Below are 26,682 nucleotides of genomic sequence, written 5' to 3'. Positions count from 1 at the left end.
CATTCGATTTCCATTCAAATTATTCCGGATTGAATTCGTCGTGTGTGATGCGTGATGTAATGAAAAGTGTGGAAAATGGATGGGTGTGCTCAGAATCGTAGTCGTTCTGCCGGTATTGTTTACTCGGAAGGAAGTTCAACTCGGAAGTGGCACTATTCATGAATCTCATACGAGGGGCAGAGCGGCGTATATACACGCAGCTCGTGTGTTCGCGTGTGTCAGGATCTCTACAAAGATTATTTGATGTGTAAGTGCACGTTTCACAGATGAGGCGCGGTATACTTAATGCAACATGTATACGTACGCGTATATGTTTGACGTAAAAACGTCATTCAAGGGGCTGGCTGCGCAAGCGTAACTTGAAATTCTGTATACGGATCAGTGTCGACTGATCTACAACAGCGTTTCTCAATCTTTTCTACGAGTTACGAGTTATTAAAACTCAAAAATTATCTATTTTTTTGTATGAAATACTTGAAATCTCATACTTGATAAATAAAAATCACATAATCAGTTTAGAGTAGGTACAATGTTTGTACGACGAGAAGTACATATATGACACAAGTGTACGTGTAACTAGAGCAACTAGAGTAGAGTACAATATTTGTACAAGTAATAGGTACATTTTGTTCTATGTTTTAAATAAATGAACCGTCCATATAACTATATTGGTTTGCTCATATATTTAAAACTTTGTAAAAAACTGCAATCTAATAAATTTTCTTGTATAGCAGCATCAGGTTTTTGATAATGAGACAAGTGAAGGCGTTGAGTAACTTTTACACATTACAAGTCAGCTAGTAATCTTATTTCACATAAAATTGTAAAATTTCAAGATAGAAGTTTCTAACTTTTGATTTGTAACTCGTCAATTTATCAGTACATTGTTAGTTACTAAATTAATATGCAAGAGGATTCAGATGTTGATTTTTATACGATTAGGGAAAAGTGGAAACGCCGATTAATCTTGCAGTGCATGGAGTATCATTGAGCTACTACTTTTATTCAGCGTGTTGCTTTAATTTACTACTTATCGCTAAATATTGTTGGAATTTTTTAAATTCATTTTCTATATTTTTGAAAGTACTTTTTACGTACGTTCTTAAAGCAAAAAATGATTTGTAATGTCTGTGATTGGCGCAAGAAATAATAATATAATCGGGAATAATTGGAAGTGAGAGTATTCAATTTTTAATGATTTACGTTCAGAAAGTAATTGTTTTATATATAAATATTAACATATTTCTTCTATGTTTTTTTAATGGAAGGAGTTCATGTTACTGGTGTATTTTTATTAAAATCAATATTAATATAATTCTTTTTCTGTGCCTAGAAATGGATTATGCACAGAAAAAAATAATAGTATTTAATTGTTATCTATCCAAATTTTTTATTTTCCACAGATAATCGTGAAAATAACGATTTTTTTCTTCATAGTGTATGAACAATAACTTTTCGGCTGATGCATTTTTTGTCCTTAACGATATTTGATCATTAAGTAGCACAAAATATTTTGTTCCTTATAAATAGATTTTCTGAGATTCTTTTGTTTATGTCATATAAATAATAATTTTTCAATTTTCGTAACTAGTAAAGACGTTAACTTGGTTTACATATGATTCGTTGCAAATTCCAAATATTTTAATACTAAATTGCAATATATCGGATAATATTGCATGAAACATCCAAAACAGGTTTATAACTTTTCGTAAACTTTGTAAACAAGAAGTACTTGCGCTACTTTATCTAACAGAATTTTGATGTTGCACTTGCTTTTCAGTATTTCCGTATACGATATTATATCAATGCAACGTTACAGTATTTATTTTGCAAATAAATTAATTTTTCCGACGATATGTTTTTCCTTAACGAGTGCATTTCCCGCTTTACAGTAGAATGCATACTTTTGGCGATGGATTAATTTTACAATACACATCAGTAATTAAAATTTATCTGAGCGTAACGTACAATTTTATTTTTCGATACGCAAAACTAATATTGTAGAAAGCAAGAAAATCGAGCATTATGCAAATATCTCATAAACAGTTGAACGTGGGAATGCGTTAAGCTTTACAAAGAATTATAAAGTCGGTAACTACGCCAGAAATTAACTATAATTTGAATTTAATATATTTAGGCCCGTGTGAAAACTGGAACTAATTTGATTTATTATTGTATAGACTAGTTGTTATTTTTACTTTTAAAATTTTAAAAATTGAGTAGTAACTGCAAGTAATATTATATAGTAATATAGGAGAAAATAAAAATAAGTAACGATATAAATAATAATATTATTATTAGTATTAACATCGTATCGTTTCATATACAAAGAAATACTAATACCGAAGTAGTTTAATTTAATAATTTTGTGCAAGTTTTTCGTTAAAAACTTGGTCAACTTTAAATCACATAAAATCATTACGCTTTTATTTTTTCATGAAACAGATTTTTATTTTTCTTCGACGAAGTTAAATTTTTGTAGTTTACCAAACATAGATGCATCCATTTGAACATTATTAATTTTTTCAATTATATGTATTAAGTTGTTCCAAAAGCTTCTTTCGCTTTATAAGGAAATAATGGATCCAGTAGAGACATTTTGTTCCATTACTACAGAATAGATTATACATGATTCAATAAAATAATATAAAACAACAAATGTTGTGAAGCTTTCAGGATAACGTAATATGTACTTCTAAATAGTAAATTGATAACAGGATCAAGTAAATAGAACATTATGTATTTATGTATTCTATAATAGAGAATTTTTTAAATGAAATTACAAACATCTAAATTTGGAAAAGAAGAAATATAGTTATTATACATATATTATACAGAAATATAGATAGTATCATAGATAGAAAATGTAAATGCATATACAATGTGTCTAAAGCACTGTGGCCATAAATTACACACACACACACACACACACACACACACACAATATAATACTTAAATATCAACTTCCGAATCGACTGGAAATCCCAGTTTAAAACACGTTATTTATCAAAATTCTGTTTAACCGAAATAAGTCATTTGATCGAAGCGGTTCACAAGGTCTACTCTAAACAAATAGTCACATATTTTTCAATATCTTTTCAAACAAACTTCTCGCAAAAATATTCAAACTACTTGAAAACATCGCGTTTCCGTAAAATGAAAGTTTATTTTCATTTACTAAATAAAGAAAGAGGTAGCCTGAAATTTGCTGATCGAACGTGTAAACGGATAACGAACGCAGGAGAACAGTTTGAGAAACCCTGATATTCGTAAGCATGTATTATGTAAACAATACATGTTGGCGATACCCGCGCGAACAGAGAATCGCACGCGTGGGTGGGGACACGAGCGTGTTTTACGGGTGGCGGATCTGCTCGCGCTCAGTCTATTCCTGCGATTCATGGATACTACCGGCCATGCCGCTGATTTGTGGCCCGTTGACGTTTAATTCGGAATTCATAAGCGACTGTCGGTGGCGTGGAAACGCGCAAATTTAGCTCGATTGTTCATGGATTTTGTAAGCATCAGGTCCGTGGACACCAGCATCGAAGCTATTTTCATAATTTTACAGATGTTTCCTACCTTGTAATTTCGTATATCTTTGAGTAACGTTTCGAAAGTCGATCATTCCACCTGTTAATTAGAAACGATGAGTTCACTTGTCATTCGGATTGTCAATACCTTGAACGCAGTAATTTATTTCATACGATTTGTTTAATGTGTCGATATATTTACTTGTATTTAATTTCTATTTACCTCATTTTTTTAGTGTATTCTGAAAATTATCGTTGTATAATGATTTGTGGATTGCTTAATTAAAATTAGTTGCTAGCGATAGAAAAGTGGCTTTATTGATTTTTAATTCTGTTTGCGAGGAAAGATCTGATTTTTCATAGTGCTGAATGACAATCTATGCGACATAAACATCAACGTTATTAGAATTTGATTACTTGTTTTATAATTTCTTTCTATCTAGCAACAATTACTTTCCTCCATTTTTTATTGTATTGATTATCCCAAATAATAAATTAATTATATATGTGAATCGTTTTTGCTGTTTATATTTTAAATCAAAATATCTGAAATAAGAAAACATAAAATGAAATAGAAACTAAATACGAATGAAATAAATAGAATAAATAGAAGAAACTAAAGGAACATAAAAACCATCGTAAATGTATTTGGTATTTCGCAGATTCGTTTGGCGGACATACAAGAAGAACGTATAATTGAATTATAAAAATTAAAAACATTTTGACATCGCATCAGCTGGTGTTTTACCGTTGTCGTGTTTACTTTTCAGATGATACAAAATCTGACCAAAGCTACGCCAATCAGAACGGTGAACCGAAGAGTTCCTTGATCCATCAACGAAACGAAACCGAGAAAAGTAAGAATCGATCATATTTCTTTCTCCCTTTAATTGATAACCGATATTACTTTGGAATGCTGTCCTGGCGGTGAATCATGCTTTTTGCACGGTCATAAGACAACATCAACTTCTTTTCCTTATTTACCGTGCACATTCGCATTCGTCATTCTCGTTTCATTCATGGGAAGATGTAAATGTTACGCATTAATATTACTTTCTTGTGCAAATAAGATTATTAAATACGTCCCAACTATTAACTATAGTCTTCGTAACGTCATCTCAAAATTCGGAAATATAAATCAAAGCGTACAGTAAATAAAATATGATAGCAATTCATAAGCTGTTCTTTAAATATTGCTCCACCCTATTATTAGGATTATTTTTCATATCGTTCTTTATATTTACGGCAACACTATAATTACTCTAATTATCGAAAGAGACTTCAGCTTTGGTTAGAGAATTTTCGGTTTAGAGATTTCATCTTCTTCTAAATTTTTCTTCTCATTAGTATAATCGAGCCAAGCTAGCAATTATAGCATAGACACATTATTTTGCTTTCCTTATCCCGCGAGCTTTGTTGACATTATCGCACTATCGACCGATTAAACGATTCTCGTTAGTGTGGCATTTGCCTGATAGAAAGGAACGAACATCTTTTCTTTGCGTTTTATCGTCTTATGTCAATACACGTTGATTCCCCTGAAGAAAATTATGCGACAAGTAGAGCATCTTCTCGAGAACAATTCCGGCGGAACGGTTTAACAATCCCTTTCGTTATTTAACTATACTTATCTATAAACTACGAACAAGATTGCATTTCACCAGACACTAAAAAGCAAAAGCAGTGAAAAAACAAAAAAAAAAGATGAAGCATAAAACAGAAAAGTAGAAAACAGAGAAAAAGTCGAAACTGGCCGATTTTACGATTCCATAGGAGTTTGCAAATTCTTGGAGTACGCTACCGACACGGAAGAGATTAACATGCCGCACAGTGCGCGAAACCGCAGAAATCGCAAAGGTCGCAACAACAGAAGACCTTGTCAAAGGCAGCAAACTCTGGATAAAGCTACGAAAGATAACAACGCCACCATAGAAATTCCAAAGAACATCGAGGAACGCGAAGAGAATCTTCACGAAGCTAAGACGAGCGCAGATGCGAAGACGAACGACTCCGACTCGGAGAATACCGTACACAGTGGCAAAATTCAACGGGAGAATGTCGAAGACGATGATGTAAACGTGAGAAAGAATTCAGATAACGAAAACACCCCAAAGGGAGTTATATCGAAGTCTCATAGATACGCGAAAGAAGAAAAGTGCAGAATAGAGATAGGTACAGTGCAACCTGGCATCAAAGTTATGAAGATCACAACGATCAGTAGTTCACCTCTGGAAGCAAAGATCGATCACATTGCCGGGGTCGGTATCGTAGAGACTGGTAGTAAAGATAAGATGCCGGATAACGAGGCTATTGTGACAATTTCCGAACCTGTGGACTCTTTCTCTTCTCCTACGACGAAAGTGGACAGAAAGAACGATCTGAACCAAGATTCGATGTTGACTGGCAACGAGCTGCAGATTCGCGATGTCAGCGACTGCGACACGGTAGAGACCGATAACGTTAAACCAGTTATCGTTGAGATGGAATCGGACGTGGAAAGGGAGCCAACGGAGCTAGCTACGCGGTTGGAAGCGGATTTCGATGACTCTGACGCGTCGAAGCAAGATTTTGTGGAACCGAGGCGTGTCTGGGACAGCGTGATGCCGCACGACGTAGAGAGGAAATTGAGGAGCTTCATCGAGAGTCTAAAATTGCCGACTTACGTGGAGGACGTCGTGGAACCAACGAAGCCGACGGACCACGAGCGGATCAGTGGCTCGACGCATAAGAAGGCGAGGAAACGCGCCACTTTCGAAGCGCAACACGCGCACTTGCAAGCGGCTAACAGGTTTTTGGACATCATTCAAGAGGAGGGCGAGAAACTGTCGGAAGACGAAGAGCAGCATATAAGAGATTTTATTAACGAGGAGATTGGGAAATACCGGAGGAAAGAACGCTGTTCAGAACGTGTAGAACATAAAGAGGAATTGATGCAAGAAATAAGAGAAGAGCGCAGTGTGAAGATAAATGTGATCAACGTGGACGAAGAAATGTCTGAGAAAAAGGAAGATGCTGAGAAAAAGGAAGATTCTGATAAAAAGGACGATGCTGATAAACAGGAAGATGCTGATATAGGAAGAACTGTAAAATTGGATAGAGTGGAAACGCAGCTTGACACTAGAGAAACGAGGAAGCCGATTGAGGAAGATGATGAATCGCAGAGGGATTCGAAGGAAGAGAATTTCAAGCTGAAAGAAGATAATGATACGGAAGTGTTAGAAGGGAAAAATGTTAATGTGGAAGACGAGTCTGTAGGAAGTGGGTCATTCAAAATAGAGGAATTGGAGCAAATTATAGAAGAAGATGAAGAAATATTAGAGAAAAAGGACGATAATAATGGAAAGATCGAGGAAGTGGTAAGCGAACCATTGAGTGATGACAGTACAAGTCAAAGTGATTCTAAGTTGAATGTCGAAGATGAAACTAGTGGTCAAATGTTATTTAGTGGTGCAAATAATGAATTGGAAGATTTGAATAATAAGCAATTAAACGAAAAATGTGAAACATTAACTGATGATGTTAGAATAAAAATAGTAGAAAAAGTATCGCTTGTTCAAGAAGATACGTCGACAGAACAGACGTCAGAAAAACAATCAGAACTTTCTGATGATTTAAATATCAGTGCACGTTGTACAACAATACGGGTTGAAGAGAACAAAAATGAAAAATTAGAACTGGATAAAGATCGAGATACTTCGAATGAAATATCGGAAGAATTAAAGATCAAACAGTTAGAAGTGGATGGTAATTGTACTCGTTTGGAAAGTGAAGCATTCATTGAAAAGCCTGTTAGAGAAGAAAAATTGGATTTGGAAAATAATATACGAAATTCTGAAGCAAATACATTGTCAGAGGAAACTGAAGAATCAAAATCAATTGGTGACGATAATGGTTCCAAAAACGAAGTACTGTGTGAAAAACCGGTAAAAGAGAAGGAATCATGTATGAGAGATGATGTTGCGAAAGATTCCGAAGTAAATACGTTGCCTGAAGATCGAACGACTGAAGCGATTGAAAATGGAACAAAAAATAATGGAGAATCATCTCATAAAAGTGAGATAAAGTCCGCAAAAGTCAATGAAGAATCATCGTGCGAAGTAACATCTGCAGAAATCAATGAAAAATCATGGCAATATGAAACAAAACATAGAGACGTCGATAAAGAATCATCGAAAGAAAATGAAACAAAATCTATAGAAATTAATAACGAATCATCCGAATCGAAATATTCATGTGTAGAAAATACGCAAAATGTAAGATATACCGATCAAAAAAACATTAATATCTCCGAATCAAGCATAACGAAAAGCGCAGGCGATGAATTATTAAAAGAACAATCGTGTTGCATAGAAAGGAAATGCTCAGAAATTCAGACTCCGGGAAACGTCGTATCAGTGATAAAGACAAAACCTTGTACCCTAACGCCATCAAAAAGATCTTCTAGCCTGTCAGACATCGATTTCCAAGAGAAAACAACGTATTCCGGTATTTACGATCGTAATCCTCCAACCCCTCCAGTCCGTCGAAAAAGGGAAGTCAAACAGCTCATAGACGTTGACGATCCTCCCAGTCGTCCACCTCTTCCGAAAGAAAACCTCGGTATATTCGATGCATCTTTCAGACAACCCTTGGAAATACATTCTTTGGAGACTCCAACGATGCGTAAGAATATTGGCAGCCTGAGAACTTTATTGACAATAATATCCCGCAGTGACGCGTCCGTCAGAAATATTCGCGACGCTTTAAGCACCGTGGATTCGTTGGCTCTGCCTGAGAACGTACGCAAGATAATCGATGATCTAAGAACAAGCGGGAGGAGGGCTTGTCTCGGGAGTGACATTACCGAATTGCACAATTACCTTGAGAACGGCGCCGAGCTTGGCAATGGAGCAACGCCTGAAATAACGCATGACTACTTGAATCGTAACGTACACGAAAAATCGTCGGCGTCCAAGTCGTCGGCGAGATCCGACGCGCACGAGCCGGTCGAACGACTAGTGAAAATGGTCATAGAATCGTCTAAGGACGAACCTGATCGAGCAACAGTTTCTGATAAATCCAATCAGAAGCAATCCGAGAGTAAGATCGGAACATTAACGAATGAAAATCAGGGAAACAAGACTGAATCGGAACAGTCATCGCGTCATCGTGTTAATAAGGAGGTTATCAAGAGTGAAATGTCGAGCATGAAAAAGATTGTAACGCACAAAAACATATCAACTATGCGTGACTTCAGATCGCGTAATAATAAAGTTGAAAATTCAAAAGATACCAGGGAGTTAACTACTAGCGAGGAAGAGTTTGAAGAAATTTACAAATATTCCACTTCAAAGGACAATGACGAAGTGCAGTCTTACGTTCGTAAAATTAGCAAGCACGATAATCATGATCAGAAGGAACGTGAAAAATTCGATAGCCCATCAGAAATACTAGACTCTATCGTAAAAATCCACCCTGAGCATTTCGTGGATAAAGATAAGTTGGAGACAGTGGATTATCAAGGGCACGACTCGTCTAGCAGTGCAACTACTTTGAGTACGGTGAAGTATAACCCGGCAGATGCCTGGCAAGCTGATATTTATTCGATAATAGCGGAAGAAGCAAGAAAAAGCAAGCTTAAGCGAGAGGCGGAGGAGAAAGTGGAGTCATCCAGCTTGAGAAACAAACTTCCTTTGCTGAAAAGCGATGAATCGTTTTATAACACAACGAACTGTCACGAAGTTCCAGTGACACCTGAACCTATACCCTATTCACCTGTCGAAGATCTGTGTTACGCGACCACTGACAGCGATGCGAATTATGTGAAAAGTCAGTCGCAGAAAGACGGGACTACCAATAGACCAGAGTCTTTGAAAGACCTTAGCATTAAGAAAATTTTGTCGATGCCGTACGGTTTTCACGTAATCAACGAGATCACGATGCCTAAATTTAACATCTTTAAAAGTCTACGATCTATCCCGAAGTTTACTAATAACGTAACGAGTGATGAGATTAGAGACATTCCATTAAATATGCATGCAGTGAATGAGCAGCAAACTGAAAGAGCTAAACTAACGACAGCTTTGTCAGAATCAAAGTGTTCTGATCCATGTAAAACCACTGTTTCAGACCAGACTATATCAGAGCGATTAAAACAGAAAGAACAGCTCGATTCGAATCTCGGCGTCGAGTTACCCAAGTCGCGGCAAATGACCATGGCCAAAGATAGTTTGGGAACGTGGGTAGGTTTATCGACGACCAAAGATCCCAGGTTGCTCGTTTGCTTATCACCGTCTCAGCAGAAAACCGCAATAAAAACGAGCGCGGACAACTTACTGGATCTGCATAGAAAATTCCTAAACAGACACAGCTATTTCGACGAGGAACCGCCTCCACGAATCCCTGTTCCTAAATATCGAGTCGAACTGCTACCCATCGACGAAAGTAACAAAGAAAGCGTTAAACGCGAAGTAAAAATCGAATTCTCCAAATCGACTGCTCATGACGCTCGCACTGAATACGATAAAAAATTAACTACGAACAGGCTGTTAGACATCATCAAAGAAAATTCTGACAATTCTAAACATCCATATAGCACGAGACCAAAATCGAGAAACGAATCAAAGGTAAAGTTTGACGAATCGAGGCACTCCGACACAAAGTCGTCTTATACAAAGTCGAGTACTCCTGACAATGGCCAGGAGCGTCTCAAAGTCACTCGCCTATGCGACTGGTTGAACTTAGCAAGACGCGAACCCGTCAGTAATGCGCGGCACGCGACATCGCTCTCCGATGATTTATTAATAGAATCGTCGGGTGAGGGAAAAGAGCGTGATAAGAGTCGATTCAGCGAACGAATTCATGGCAATCAGTCGGAGGTTGCAAAAGAATCAGGGTCAGATAGAACCAAGGAACATGTTACTGGTAAACGGTCGACGCCAGCTCATTTCATCAACGCTGCTTTGATCGCGAATTCGCTCGAAAAACCGGAGCCGCCCGTCAGAAGTCCGACGCCTTTCAACAAGAGTCCCATTACACTGAACAGTGCTATCATCGACAAATCGGCCGCGATGCCAGACACTGCGGACAGGAGGACACCGCCACGAAGGACCATCGATCCGCGCTACAACGTGAATCCAGCGTTGATCGACAATAAAGTGGAAGTGCCACCGCGTCTGAAACGTGTGATCAACGTAGACAAGTCGTGTATCGACACGACGAGTATTTTCGATCAGAATCCACCTAGAAGTCACCTGGAACCACGACGATACAAGAGCGAAGAAGAAGAAAATGTGAAACAGGTGGCAGCTACGGAAATCGTGCAAAATCTGAAAAAGCTTCAAACCGAGGCAGAAACTCAATTGGAAGGTCATCGAAAGTATTCTCTACCCCAAGAGTATTTCGTACAGCAATTGAAATACATAGAGCTGCTGGAGAATCAGTTGAAAAACGTAATATTAGCCGAGGAGGAGGAGAAGGAAGCCTTTGAGACATTCCAAACACATGCGAGGCAACGGGCACAGGAGAAAGGCGTAACGAAGGATGTACCGAAGAGACTTCCTTCTTCAGACAAGTCTTTTGATCGAGTAAATACCCCTGAGATTAAAGAAAAAGCCTGTCAAGATACTTCCAATGATGAATCTTGGGTAGAGAGCCAAAGCTGGCAGGAGAAGTCCGAGGAAGTGAAGGAAAATTATTCGGAGACGATTAATAAACATGGTCACAAGGATTTTTTGAAGAAGGTGCATCGCGAGAACGGTTTCCACGAGGAGGAATGTGAAAAGCGAATCGAGCACGTGGAACAGCATTCCGTGATGACCAAGAAGGGTGACAAAGTTCCTGAAAAGATGAAAACGGATCGAGCCGAGCAAGCGAGCGGCGCTTGTAAAAAAGCACCTACGGAAAAAGAAACGACGAAGGACGAGCGTCGTTTTGGCAAAGAAAATACGTCGTCCGAGATGTCTAACTCACAGAAAACCGTCAAAGTCGAAAAACCAAGTGTGCCCGCGGCCGTGAAGAACAGCGAAACGTTTCGACAGAAAATGTACGACGAGTATGTGCACAAGGTTCTCGAGCGAGAGGAACGGAAACATCATAAAGTGGTGAAAATCAGCACTCACGAGGATATTCAGAAATTGAAGAATAATTTGGGAAAAAGCGACATGAGCACCGTTGAAAAGGAGTTTATCGAAAAAGCAAGGAACAGGCTAAATAAATTTGGCATTAATTTGGACGAAAGCGAATCGGAAAGTGACAAAAGCGGTAGTAAAGGCAAACGTGACAAAAAGACGAATGAGAGGAAAGAAGAATGCAACGAGGAGGAGAGTATCGTCAAGGTGAAATGTTTGATCGACGGGAAGGAGTTCGAAGACGCGAAAAAGTTACCGAAGCATCTACAAGAATTCCTTACAATGTCCGCCACGTTCGACGATGGTGAGTCTCACCGAATCGAGGATTGCAGTGTTATTTCAGCGTTGTTTTCCATTGCTACGGTTGAGATATCGTGCTCGAGTGTTGATCGCCCGATTTTTGAATTTTGGAAGATACGAATGACGTGTCGGATATTGGATACATAACAGTCACTAACGCACGTTCGTAGCCTTGTGGTGGATTGCATTGTCGTAGGTTGCTTGCCATATTGCTCGTCACTAACGATATTCATGGTGAACGAATGATTTTTTTTTTCTTTCTTTGCTCGTCCTTTTAGTTGACAGCCATTTACATATTGGTTGTATTTTTGGTTAGCAACTATTTCTCTTTTTGGTTATTTTATATTCGCGTCCTATAGAAGATTTATTAGACAGGATATTATAAATTCGACAAGCGGTTCCCTATGCAATAATAATTTAAAAGAGCAGAGTTAATATTTTTCATACAGAGCTTCATTTTTCAAAATATTAAATTTATTCTGCACTTATATTTTCTGCAACTTTTTCGATTTCTTTTCTACGTTTATTAAGATTAACGATAATATTGTACGAATTTTGTCAAGATTTTGAAATGTTACATTATTTAAATGACTGCAGATTAAAACTGTATCTTAGGCAGCAAAGAAAAGTATTAAGACATAGGGTGAAACTGTAAAAGAGTTACGTTTTCTTTGATTTCGATGATTTTTGCATATGTTGTAGAAATCGACATTGTGAACAACTTTTTCCTCTGTATGCAACTGTCGCTCGATCATAGTTTCTGAGATATTCCTAAAAAACTATCGATACTAGACAACGGTGAATTTTGCCTATAATTGTGTAGCAGTAACAGCGTACGCGATCGTATTAGTTGTCGGTCGTCTATCTTTTGTTTATCTTTTGTTTGTTTGTCGAGCGACAGTTACATACACAGGAAAAAGTTGTTCAAAATGCTGATTTCTAAACATGTACAAAAAAACATCAAAGTTGAAGTGCAAGTAGCTTTTCTACAGCTTCACCAGAGATTTTTGTTTAACGAAAATCAAAATATTTGATGAATTAAATGTTAAAAATATTATATTTTTCATATTTTCATATCTTGTTGGAACGTCGAACTCAGATTGATATTGCTTAGATGAAAGTGACGCTTTCAACAACTTATAAGATAGTAGTAAAAATCTGTTGTTTCGGTCAGATTGCAGGTAATCATAGTGAAAGAATATGTTGTAGTTGTAGGTGTGTAGTTTGTTCGAAATCATCGTTAATAGAAAATATTATAAGGTAACGACGTTCTAGTATTGGCAGGTTTTTGTTAATGATTCATGCTTTTGACGTGCATTTTTCAACTATGAATTAATAAGATAAAAATAATAATTATTGCTTTATACGGTCGTACCTGCTTGGTTACCAGCAAGCTTTATTCACATAAAATTTTGTGTGCTTAGTTTAACTTTGAGTTAGGTGAATTCATCTAGACAAGCAGAATTTGCAGGAATAATATTTTAAATTTCATGTTTGATGAATATTTTCATATCAATTTTAATTTTTATTATAAAAATTGTAATAAAAATTTTGTGATATTATTACAAAAGATGTAAAATTAAAAATTTTTTAATTAATTTTTACATCTTTTATTATTACCATTATATCATTATTATAACGAAGTATCGTTAAATATAAATATAATTTAGATGTAATTCAAATCTTTTAATAATATATACACATAAATGATGTCAACTATACACATACGCATCAAGTTTTATATTATATTTGGAATTTAACTAATTTCAAGTGGATAAGTTCTAGTACATAATTAAAGCTGTGTTTTCCTGAGAATGAGATCTTCAATTTTTGTTTTTGATAGGATTGAAAGCTGTCTTTCATAAAACATCATTTTTAAGCTGTCTTTTATAAAACATAATATTGCATTTATAATTATTCTTGGGTCAAATTAGTGATTTTTTTCCGGGATTGTATTCTCAGTTTTTAGTAATTTAGGAATAATTATGTTTAATCGACAATATTTATGGTCTGTGTTTAATAATAAAAAAAAGTGGCAACTAACACTCACAGAATAATATCACATGCATATATATTTATACAATTTGCAGAAAGTATTTAACTAAGTATGTGATTTTGAAAATTTGTAACATATATTTAATTCGTCTCTCATATCGAGGTTGATAAGCCACGTCAATATCCGAAAAGCTGTGGCTGATATATGTGTTACAAAACATGCGATAAAAGCGAATAGAGTACGTAACAACAACTTATAAATGATATTAGCATTTTACACGAATTGTAGGAAATATATAGAAAATATGTAGAAATATGTAGAAAATATACGTTCAATGAATTGAAAGATGATATTTATTTTTAATTTAAAATTTGATTTTTAAGTACGTACATTTATAAGTAATAAGATATTGTAGTACGTACGTAGATATTTTTCTTCAATCGCAACAAATTTTCTTCGAACTAACAATCTATGAAGTTAAACACAAACAAGATACATGTACAAATGTATATTGGATAAATTAAATATATAATTTATTATATATTTATTATATGATATAATAGATACTACATAGTAATATACAAATGTCACATTTTTAAAATTGAGATCTATTTCCAATCACGGAAGTATTTTATATGCTTACTGTTTTAAGTATGTTGATACTACTGATTTTTTCCATTCATTGGCTATTTCAATATGTAACTCATGTTGTTTCAAGATCTCAAACATTTTTGGAGTCTTTTGAAGAATTTTTTATATTGTCTTACATCGTGGTACTGTCAGTAATATTATGACGACTGGTTTCTTTCTGAAGTAACTTTCATCAGGGTCTGGCTAGTCCTGTTAAGAATTTATAAGATGTGAGTAACCATTGAAAATCAGATGACGTCAAAGTGGCGTCATCGGTCGTTACAATGTTCGTAATGTTTGTTATAAGAGTAGAATTAATTACTTCAGGAGCTTCAGCAACTTCTATATCCGATCATCTTTTGAGTTGTGTTATAACGATACTAGATGTCATGTTCTCTTAAAAATTAAATATCATCGCTGTGAATACAACTGTAAGATATTTAAATTTTAAATAACGAAATAAAGTATGAAACTGAAAGCACATAATTTTGTTTCTATTCAATACATATTTTATTGAATTATTACATTTATCTTGATTACAATTTTACATTTGTTTAATTCAATATAAAACATGATCTAAATATTAAATTTGTCCTTTGTTTAATATGAGATGTGACATAAAATTTTTTGTTTAATAGAATATGAAATCTATAAATTAAATAAAAAGAAATGAAACGGTCATCTAGGAACAGCTCATAAGTTATGGAGTCCAAAAAAAGAATTGTTGAAATTTATGTGTTGTTAGCACGTATAAACTACTGAAGAGATTTTTATAGTGTTTTCTCTGTTGTATGGCTTATTCGTGTTTGGAAAAGAAAATAGAGTATGTTTCATCTCGATTCGTTTTGTAAAAGCTGAGATAGCGTGGCTGATCTGAATTGTATGTACTGTCATGTTGAGTAGAGGTCAAGCAACGATGATTATTATTTACGTCGCGTTTATTCTGAAATCGAGCCTTTTTTAATTTAATATTTGTCACTACGGAGAATAGCTGTTAGTATAAAAAATGTATTTATTTATTTATAACCGTTAGTATAACATAGATCTTTCGCGGGAGATAAAAAGTAGACGTAATTCGAACTATACGCGAGTTAATTTTCACAGCATCGATAAGAAATCGATCTGAACATAATTACAAAAGGTTTTTTAAACCGCTGGGATCTCATAAAACATAATGAAACAGGAAATAAGGTTTGCGTAACGTTATATGCTGAACCGATAGACGAGAAGCGGATTGATTTCTTGTCCATAATGTGGAAATACTGGAAGATAAGTTTGTTGGCTTTCGCGTAGGTCGTAGGATATCGTTACGACTAGAATATAAAATAATAACTCAAAGCTGATAGAATTTTTACTGCCGTAAATTTTTATATCTTTTTTCGTGTCCCATAAACTTTTACGTTATATTTTTCTTTTCGTTCTATAAGAAATTTGAAATACCTAAATTAAATAAGGATACAAAAGTATAGGTCAAATAGTTTAATATCTTTATTAAATATGTATATAAATATGTATTTTATTTTTTCACTCTTCAATTTTTTGATTATACAACACAAATTTTCTGTAGATATCATTATAGGTATATCTATATTATTTTACACATTAGTATATTTAGTATATTTTTAAAAAGCTTGAAGGATTGAAATTTCAAAATATTTAATCTTGTCGATCAGGAGTTTACAACCTTCTCATTGGTGCATAGCATCAAACCAAAATTAATTCAATACTACCAAAAACAATACGTTTCGTACATAGAAGTATGAGATTATGCACTTAATTAAATTACTGTCATATATCCGTATTTTGTTCTCAATAAAACGATTTTGCATTGAAAATATACTTTTGGTTGATAACACAGTCGGTTTTTCTTATGTTCTCACTTGAAGCACAAAGTTTTTGAGAATGGAAACTTGTACGATTTCAAGTTTTACATATTACTTTGTGTGTTTTTTCCGGCAGATGTCACTTCGAGTGCGTCCATATTTTTCTCACTGACACGTGCTTTGACATTTCAAGCTATACAAATACACAGACTGGATTGTTAAATTATGACGAATTTCTTTCCGAGCTTACATTATAATTTACCTATGAGTAAAATCAAGATCTTAACATATCAAAAAAATATCTGAAGATTTCCATCATTGTATTACGCAATTCGTGACATACATATAGAAATAATTGTGTTTCTTATTAAAACTATTATAATATTAATATTTTCATTAACGAAGAATATTTTTAACAATGTTATACTTCAAAATATTATGTATAACATCAATAGGTATAAAATACCAAAAGTCAAATTTTACAGCTCATATGTAAAAAATAATTCATTTTGAAAATAATTCTGTCATTTACCTAGGACGTAACATTTTTCGGAAGAACAAAGACTTAATATAAACAACGATACACCCGAATCAATTTAGAGACATTCCCAATAATAATACTAATAAATTGAAGACCAATGATGACACATTCAGTGCTGATCGATTTTTTATTACGTACAGCATAGATAATAAAGTGCAACTAACGGATTCTATACGTTTTTAGGGCTATAAGAGAGTGTGTAAAAGAAAGGGAGAGAGGGAGAGGGGGAGAGGGGCGAGGGGGTGAGAGGGAGAGAGAGAGACAGACAGACAGACAGAGATAGAGACAGAGAGAAAGAGACAGAGAGAGACAGAGAAGTATTTAGGAAAAAGAGAGGAAAGTGTGTGTACGTAGGTTCAATACAAGAGTCCAGGGCCTGCTAGTGTATCTATTAGTAAAATGCGTTTAAAAAAATTTTTCGGCGAAAGCACGTCACCGGTTTTACAATGTATAGCTGATTCGACACGATGTTTTCGTCGTGCTGCCGAGAAAAGGATCTTCATAAAAGTGCGGCCTGAGAAGACTACGAGGACCTACTGCAAATTTATAATGCGCACGCCGCGCCGGAGTCATCAAATCTGACGTGCACGACCCATCATTAATCATGAGTCATAATTATATAAATTATTGATAATTTGTGATTAAAATTTGTGATTTTAAATTTAAACTATCTGTTATTTGTTATTTGTATATTTATTAAATTCGTCTTTTTTTAATTAGGATGTTTGCTGATTAAATGGGTCCAAATTATTTTTATTAGTATCCTTTAGATGGTTGAATAATTGAAATAGTCAAAAAACAAAAAAGTATTTTGGAAATGTTGAAAAACATAAATGAGATGTTTAAATTTTGTCTTTTCGCCAAATATTGACAAGTAATTACTTGTAATTTTCCATTATTATGATATTAAGTGCTTAACGTTAATTTTGTTTTTATTGTTTACTCATTTTCTGTTATTCGTATTCCGAATAAATTGTGGTTGCTAATCGTAGCAAGTTCATGAACTGGCAACTGACAAGCAGAAACAGTGGCGTGGCAATCAGCCGATGGTGGCATAAGCTGGGAGTATAGGTGGGAAAAGGCACCCTTGGTGGACCTACCGAGGTCTTCGAAAAATTGCGCACGATGTAATACCGTGATAGCACGAGATAAATGGGTCTTCGAGACACTTGAACCTGGATAGAAACGGTTTCATATATTCGTACAGGACCGATTTTGTCGGCCACGCTATCTTGCCAATCGAAATAGTTTCGTATGAATGCATTAAAGCGGATGTCTTTGGATTGATTTAGCTCACCAGTGGGTTCCCGGTTTTAAACTGGAAATCCATTAACAAGCTAAGCCAATCCAAAGGCATTTACTTCAATCTATTTATATGACACTGTTTGCATTCGCAAGTTAAACTGATCCAGTTATTGAAAAATCGATCCTGTAAAAATGTACAGAACTATTTGCATCGAAGCCAAGTTCAAGTGTCTCGAGGACCCATTTAACTCGAACTAGTATGAGATTTCTTTCTGATCAATTTTTCGCAGCTTAACAAAAGCCCAGCAGGTAATCTTTTTGTCTCCGCACCGCTAGTTCATGCTACTGTGACAACGACCATACCCAAATCTACGACATTCCATACTACCTGACAGTGAACCGTTAGGCTTTGAACTGACCTTTGGCTCAACATTACATTTTCCTCATTACGTAGGAAAATCAGGATCCTCTCCTTGCCCCTCAACACCTGCAAACGCAACATATGAAAACTGCAAGCATTCGACCACGAGACTAGTCTTGTGTACAGTCTTGGCCGTGATTTCAACAACTATTTTAACTTCGCTACTTCATTGTAATATTATACTTAATCATTTTGTGAATAAAAGTCTACAAAAATATAAAAGCACAATCGAGTTAAGCTATTGCTCAGCTCTTCCTTTTTTAACACGAATTTTACGTCACACTACCATCGGTTGATCGCCACGCTACTGTCTCGGCTTGCCAATTATATCTGTTTATAAACTTGTTACGATTAGTAACCAAAATTTATTCGAATGACGAGTAACAGCGAAAAATAAGCAATAAATACACGATTAACATTAAATACCATAATGATAAAAAGATATAAATATTTGGTTGTTAATATTTTTATGATTTTATTTATGTTTTTCAATACTTTTAAAACATTTTCTTTTTTTTTATTCGACCGTCTGAAAAATAGCTTGTATTTATTTAATCGCTATTCCAATTAATAGAAAAAAAGCAAATTTAATGAATAATAAATAACAGATAACAAATTTTAATCGTAAATAGCGAATAATGTATAGAATTATGTATATAACTATTTGTTGCTACTACTACAATGGGCCATGTGCAGCAAACCTGATGAACCTGGGCGGACCATGCGCATCATAAATTTGGAGCAAGCGCTTCTCGGACTGTGTCCTTCAGAAGATTCTTTTTTTGACGACTAGGTAGCCTGCCCTCGCAAGCGAAAGGATACCTTTCGATATAAGAACGCTCTCGATCAGCTATACCTTGTAGGATCGGTGACGTATCTTTTGCAACGAATATATACAAAAGATCTGTGTTAAAAACTGTGACAATTTTGCGTGGCGCAGCTTGGACTGGCTGAGTTTGGATTGGTTTAGATCAGTGGATCATTAGCTTTAAGCTACCTAGCAAGCCAGTGCCTTAGACAAGGAAGATGTCTTAGATATCGATAGGAAAAGTCATATTGGAAATCATATTTATTAGAATAGGTTGGAGTGACCGTTTGCGAGAAAGGCATTGGTAGATTTCTGGTGGCAAGCAGAGGGAGCTGCTACATGTTAATGCGATATTTTATTTGTTTCTTTTAGAAAAATACATAATTCCATTGATAATTAATTTTTTTTTTTTAATCTAATTTTCATTATATTTGATCCACCGCTTTTGCCAACATATTACAAAAATATTAGTTCTGCGTACAAAAATTGTCGAGTGACAATGATAAGGTCGGACATGAATAACTAGTTGATGAAATTATTATATTATTGCGTTTACTATATTTTTCTATCTTTACATTTGGTATTTAAACAAAATAAAACGAATTAGTCTCCATCTGAAACGATAGAATGAGTCACTACAAATATAATAGAATACATGGTGCCTTGATTTATGATGTGATTCTGCATAAAAAAATAAGTCAGCAACGTAGACTACAATTTTTTCATACGAAGCTTTATTTTTGAGAAATCTGACTCCGTCACATGTTAGTGTTAGCGAATTGCTGTAATCTAATATTAGTAGTTATGCTTTTATTTGTTATTGTCGAGAATTTTGGATCTTAATAGCCGAAATAATGGTATAGTTACACTAAATTTACACTTGGAATTAATATTAGAATATTTATTGGATAAACGATTTCAAAGATATTTCAGGTGATCGTCGGTAAAGGTAGAAATACAAGAAATACTCTTGATTTTCAACAATAACGTTTATTAAACTCTTAACAATTAACAACAAATAACGATTAACCACGATTAACGATTAACAACGATTAATAACAAGTAACGATTAACACTGAACTCTCAAGAGTCAATAACCCGTTTTTCTAATTGAGTTGGCTTCGCTTAACCTTTCGCACTTCACAGCTCGGGACAGAATGAAGCTTTTGGTTCAAAACCAAACAGATTCTTTCCTTTGTTGCCCCTCGATATCCCCACTACGCGCGCGTATATTAGAAGTACGCGACGGTTGCCGCGTATGCATTCTTCCGATTATTCGGCGAAAGAACCGTAGGGATATCGATGGTACATTAGGCCTGGTCTGCCTTACGCTTTGAAGGTATAGCGCTTTGTGTCGCGAAGCCGTTGGAAATTTCCGTGGTCGAGTGCCGCCACATATTCATCGATACACACTTGCACGCGTCTCAGCACTTTCCCCCTTAACCCCTGAACTTACATCTACGGGCATAGCCCGTAGTACGGTGATCGGACCAAACGTAAATATTACGGGCATAGTCCGTAGTAGATGATCGTACCAAACGTAAATATTACGGACATAACCCGTAGACGATGATCGTACCAAAGGCAAATATTACGGGCATAGCCCGTAGTACGATGATAGAGTCAAATATAATATATAATATAATATATAACAGCTTGTTTACGTTTTCAGACCAAAATTCTCGAACGTAAATCGTAGGTTAAGGGGTTAACCGACTAAACAGTTTACATTCCTTTGTTTTCGAGACGCCGCGCACACACATACTTCCGCACACTGATATTAACATACAAGTATTACTACTACGCATCTAACCTGGTCTAGCACATAAAATTATACATATCTCAATAGTTACACTAGATCATACAGAACATGAAACTGGATAGTCATGCGCGATAAATTTTATTACTTTAGGAATTGTTGAAAATGTTTCCTATTTTGTTGAATACGCATTGCTCTTCGCATTTTCTATGAAAAGTATTGTATTTTGCATAATTTATTTGTTGTATAATTTTGTTGCATAATTTATGAATGTGTTTTCTAATACCATAAACACAAGTCAAGCCGTTAGTCCACATACACTGATGAGCAAATATTTAATGTCAATTTTTTTTAAGACAAAGCCTCGTATGAAGTAATTTTATTTCATATTTTCGACTTCATGGAGAATTTCTATAGGATCATATAGTCCCTCTGTACAATATGTGCAATCATACTTTTACAATATTTCAAATATGTATGCTGCATTAACACTAAGACTATCGACCTTCTGTTGTATATCTAAATATTAAGTTGTCCGAAATGTTTCTTTCGTCTTATAAGGAAATAATAGACGCACAATGTTTTTTCGTTTTATATTAGTTTATTGAATTATGCACAAACATAATAATAGAAATAGAACGAAATGGATCATACTTAATTCAATAAAATAATATAAAACAGAAATTATTGTTTATCTATTATCACCTTATGAAACGAAAGAAACTTTTCGGACAACCTAATACGTCGTACACAATGGATTAGGATTAAAGCAGTATAACGAAAATAAATAAGTTGTTAAAAATGACAACGTGAGTTCATGCTCACCATTCATATGCAGATGCGTTAGTTACAATAAACAGTAACTGGAAGATAGTTCTAGATACAATCGATAGATTTAATCGATAGGTTTAAGATGTTCTTTTGTGTTTATCCCTAGTCCATGTAAGAATGTGTAATAAAGGTTTTTCGGCTCAAAATGGAATAAAATAATAGCTATTCTGATCCTACCTCTGAATAAAGAAATAACAACATAAGTACACACCTATCGCTCAATTTACGCGAGGTATCTGTTCCATGTGGATTCATTTTACGCATAAATATCGCATAAATAACATCTGTCAGCACAAAAGAAAAAATATGTACATATATGATCGCTAGCACAATGTAATCTACTTTTACGCTTATCTTATACAGCACTGGCTTTCAACATCACCGAATAAGTTACTGTATACATTTGTTGCTTTTAAAACTTCTGGGAAAATATATTTTCTGGCAGCGTATAAAAACTACCGCGTAAATTGTGTTAAAATTTACCGCGTAAGGTTAGTATCGCGTAAATTGAGGGATGGGTGTATATAAGTCTGATACCGATCATTGTGATTGCTTTGGTAGTAGTAATCAGATGTAATAAAAGCTCCGAATACTTTCCAAATTTAGCTGATATTATGCAAGAACAGAGAAAAAAATACTCTTTGGCCGTCGCGATAAATATTTGCTAGCCACAATTTATTTCTTCTCTATGTCGAATCAAGGGAACCAGTTGTGACTGACCGATCAGTTGCAACGCGTTTATGATTCATTCGAGAATGAGAACCTAAATATAGTCTTCGACGAGAAAATAGGCCAGAGCTCGTGGAACGTTTCTTCGGACGCGTCCAGCTTTACGCCACGACGCGCCGGAACCACCATCTCGATTTTAGTTATTTCCGTCAAATTGCGACACCGACTGTTATACTCACCGAGTAGTCGCCGAACCTTCTCGAGACCTTCACCCTTTTTCAACTCACTATGTTGCCGTACCAGCGTCGAATTCCACGTTTTACATAGACAGGCACCGAAATAGACGTTCAAAATAAATATTTCCTAGATCGATATGTGAAATCCGCCACTACCCCGTGTCCTCCCGCCGAGGACACGGGGTGCCTATGAAGGTTTCCTCTACGTAAAAGAAAAAGGAAAGGAAGAAGTCGATATGTGGAACAGATTAGTTATCTGATCGTGGTTAATGTTTAAGATTGCGAAAATTTATGAATGTTACTGGCTGTATTGCAAGGTAAGGCAAGTTGTAATAAAACAGTAAAATAAACTTACAATTGGAATTTGTAACATTAAATATACAATTCCATATTCTTCTGAATGCAAATAAAGAAATGTTCCCTAAATAAAAATATCTTCGAGCTAAATATTATAACGTTTTACATTGGATATTTTATGTATTTTTTTATATTATTTGTATGCATTCTATATATTTGTACACTTTTAAATTTTCCATAAATACATAAAATTTCTGTTACAAATTATTATAATTTTTATAATAAATGGCTAAATTGATAAAATTATCTGAAAGAAAAGAAAAAATACGCTTTATGATTCAAAATGTCATGCTTTTTTCCTCGTTGTAGCAAATAATTGTTTGATCGCAGTTGTTTATACAAATTTATTTTTCTGTAAATATAACTAAACAAGTAGAACTTTACAGAGATTTATTTAAAACATTAAAAATCTTGTTTATCGCTGAAATAAAAGAAAGATTAAAACCGAACCAAATATTTTTGATACTTGCAACATATAAAACTATATCAATTATCACCTGCTAAATTCGGTGTGAAAAGAGCACAACGTGACTTACCAAATTCACTGAACAAGCAAAAAAAAAAGAAGTTTAGTGTTTTCTAGTGTTTCTAAACAATATTAGCTTTAACTACCTGCTATATGTATATAAATGTGGTACGGGCATTAATAACCCTGTAATGAATTGTTATTAATTAATTAATAATTAATAACTTGTAATTTAAGAAAAGAGATTGTATGAAAATTGAAGAATCGCTGTAGAATTAATTTCATGGTGTGTCTGTTGTCTAAAAAACTAGAAACTAGAAAACTAGAAAAAACTAGATTGGTTCGAGTTTTCGTTGGTCAAAGTGCAATTTATCTAAATTTCACGTTTCGTCCGCAACCAAAATTTATGTAGCAATTTATTTTAACTTATTTGCCCGGGGCTATAAGAATCAAGTGCATTTTATATATGTTTGTTATGAATGAAATGACTTAATTCGTTTGCATATGTATAAATGTATGAGGTGAAGTTTCTTAATAACAAGTTTAAAATTTGTTTTCGCGACTGAACTTCAGAATTCCTGTTATCAATATTAGCAGTACTTCATATAATTCTTTGTTGTACATACTGACTTTTTATTATCTCAATTTAGATACCATTATTCTAGATTGAAATTGGAATTATTAAAATATGCAGCGCATCCGTACATCATACACGAATTTTTTAAATAAACTGTAATTTAAACATATGGTATGAAGGAAGTCAGGCACGAAAAAGGATTATTTGAAACTTTCTTCTTGACACAATTTTTCTTGTTTTTATCGTTTTGCACAATTATATTTGAAAATAGAAGATAGAAAGTTCGAAAAGAAATAAGAAAAAAGAAAAAAATAATGTACTTTTTCATAAATGTAGCATTTAGATGTAGAATCGATCACTTTAGTATTGGGACACTCTTTAAAACAGGATACCTTTTTCAAAACTAGGCTAAATGTCTTAAATTTCTTGAGAAGGTAACAGGAAGTTGTAAGGAAGAATTTGAAAAAATTGCAATTGATCGGAATCGTGGAGAAAAATAGTAAAGATTATTTTTTACAACTTTTTTATCTGAGCCGCTAATGAAAATTTGAACTAATTTGACTAAAAATTTCGTCGAAATCGGTTAATGCAGAAACAAAAAAACAGGTATCGAAATATGTAAGAATCCTTAGATCTATTATTTTTACTCGGAAGTCGTGAAAAACTGCAATTATCGCCATTTTTAACCGTTTGTAGCTCATAGCAACTTTGACCGACTTCGATCAAATTTTAAGCATGTACATAATTGACATAAATCCACAGAATGTTTTTTATCCGCCGCCTAGTAAATTAATCTTTTTAACTTCCCCCCCAAAAAACTCAAGTCGAATGTCCGAATATTAATGTTTCCGACTGTATGTACATATGAAGCTTCAGGTCATAAATATTTAGGTTCATCTTTCATGTTTTACCACAACATATTTATTTATTTTACTTTTAATCGTTTGAAATAACTATCTGTCTTCTTTTCTCGCTTTGTAACATGGCTTCTATTGATTCGTTAACATAGCAATAACAGTGGAATATTTATAATAAATATCAGTATGTAGAACATATTAATATGACATTTATAAATATCATAAAACATTAAGAATTTTATCTTTTATTTAATCACTTCAGGATTGATTTTTTCTTAAACTATGTATAATATTTTTCCTTCGCTAATTCGATTATTAATAGTATAAATATACTGTTTTGTAAAGAAAATATAGTACACTAAGATTTTACTGTTTTATTGAAAACAAATACATCTATTGCTTCATTAATTAATAACTTGTTAAAGTATAATGTTATGTGTACATAATATCGAACATAAATTAATTAGAAGTTAAAATTTCATAATAAAGCCTATTAGTTGTAGTGTTTTGTCGCGACATAGAAAATGTAGATTCAGACTTTCTGGAAGCTAATCTTACTCGATCACTGTTAAAAATAAAGAACTATTCGAGTCTAGTAACTATGAGATCACTTTTAACTTTTCTAGGCTGAGAAGGAGAAGAATAAATATTCCATGAACAATTTCTAATGCTTTTAAAAATCAATGAATGGCATTTTACATTATTAAATCGTAGTAATATGTTTTATTTTTTACTTATTTTATTCTTTGGGCCGCTTTGGCATGTTTTTTTTAAGGATATGGTTATGATTTTGACACAAGGCAAAGTGATAATGAGAACGATCTTCTGCACGAGATTGACAATGCTTTGAAACTCGGCAAGGGATTTCTGTTTGGGAAAGGTGCGTTTCATTATTTTGCTTAGTTAATTACAGCATGCGTTTTACTGAAAAATTAATGAAAAATATATAAAAAAATATTATGGGAAGATAACATAGATAGTAAATTAGTTTTTACAATACTTATTTATTTTATAAATATGTATTTCAGTTTTTGATTTCAGGTATGCATACAACTTATTTAAAAATTTTATGAAATACCTAATCTGACATCTTGTAATTATTATAATTTGTACATCTTCTAATTAACTATTTTTTCCGTTGAATTATTCATTCTTTTATCAAAGTCAAAGCAACTTGGTTCTCCATAATGGATTTCTTTCGCTCTTTCATTTGAATTTCTGAAACACCTATCTGTTCCAGTAATGAATAATACATATTTACTAATTTTTACAGTAACACATGAGAAACGGAAATGAACTATTTTTTCAAACATCGTATAATATGTAATATATGATATAAAAAAATCAGTACAATTTTGGGAAAATACTATAGTTTTTATGTAATCTACACAGAACGACCAGAAACAGTTTAATATTTAAATAATAGAACAATGAGAAATTTTACAAATAATTATAAAAGTAAGTAAAATAATAAAAATAATGAATTAATATGAGGGTAACAAAATCAACCTGGGAAATGTAAAAT

At 34.0% G+C, this 26,682-nt stretch overlaps 1 protein-coding gene across 1 annotated transcript in view; it reads left to right on the top strand.

Moving 5' to 3' along the window:
• The window catches only part of CAP (Cbl-associated protein), a 413,875-nt gene that overhangs the window by 234,925 nt on the left and 152,268 nt on the right, over window positions 1-26,682 (top strand). Inside the window, exons 5-8 of the mRNA XM_069131258.1 lie at window positions 4,304-4,390; window positions 5,307-11,945; window positions 16,426-16,428; window positions 25,933-26,037. Coding sequence (XP_068987359.1) covers window positions 4,304-4,390; window positions 5,307-11,945; window positions 16,426-16,428; window positions 25,933-26,037 — 6,834 coding nt within the window. The remainder of the gene's footprint in view (window positions 1-4,303; window positions 4,391-5,306; window positions 11,946-16,425; window positions 16,429-25,932; window positions 26,038-26,682) is intronic.

This window comes from Bombus flavifrons, chromosome 18 (genome assembly GCF_040668555.2).
Source record: "Bombus flavifrons isolate JBK064 chromosome 18, iyBomFlav1_principal, whole genome shotgun sequence".
NCBI lineage: Eukaryota > Metazoa > Arthropoda > Insecta > Hymenoptera > Apidae > Bombus > Bombus flavifrons.
Note: the sequence above shows the minus strand (reverse complement) of the source record. Positions and strands in the feature narration are given on the sequence as shown.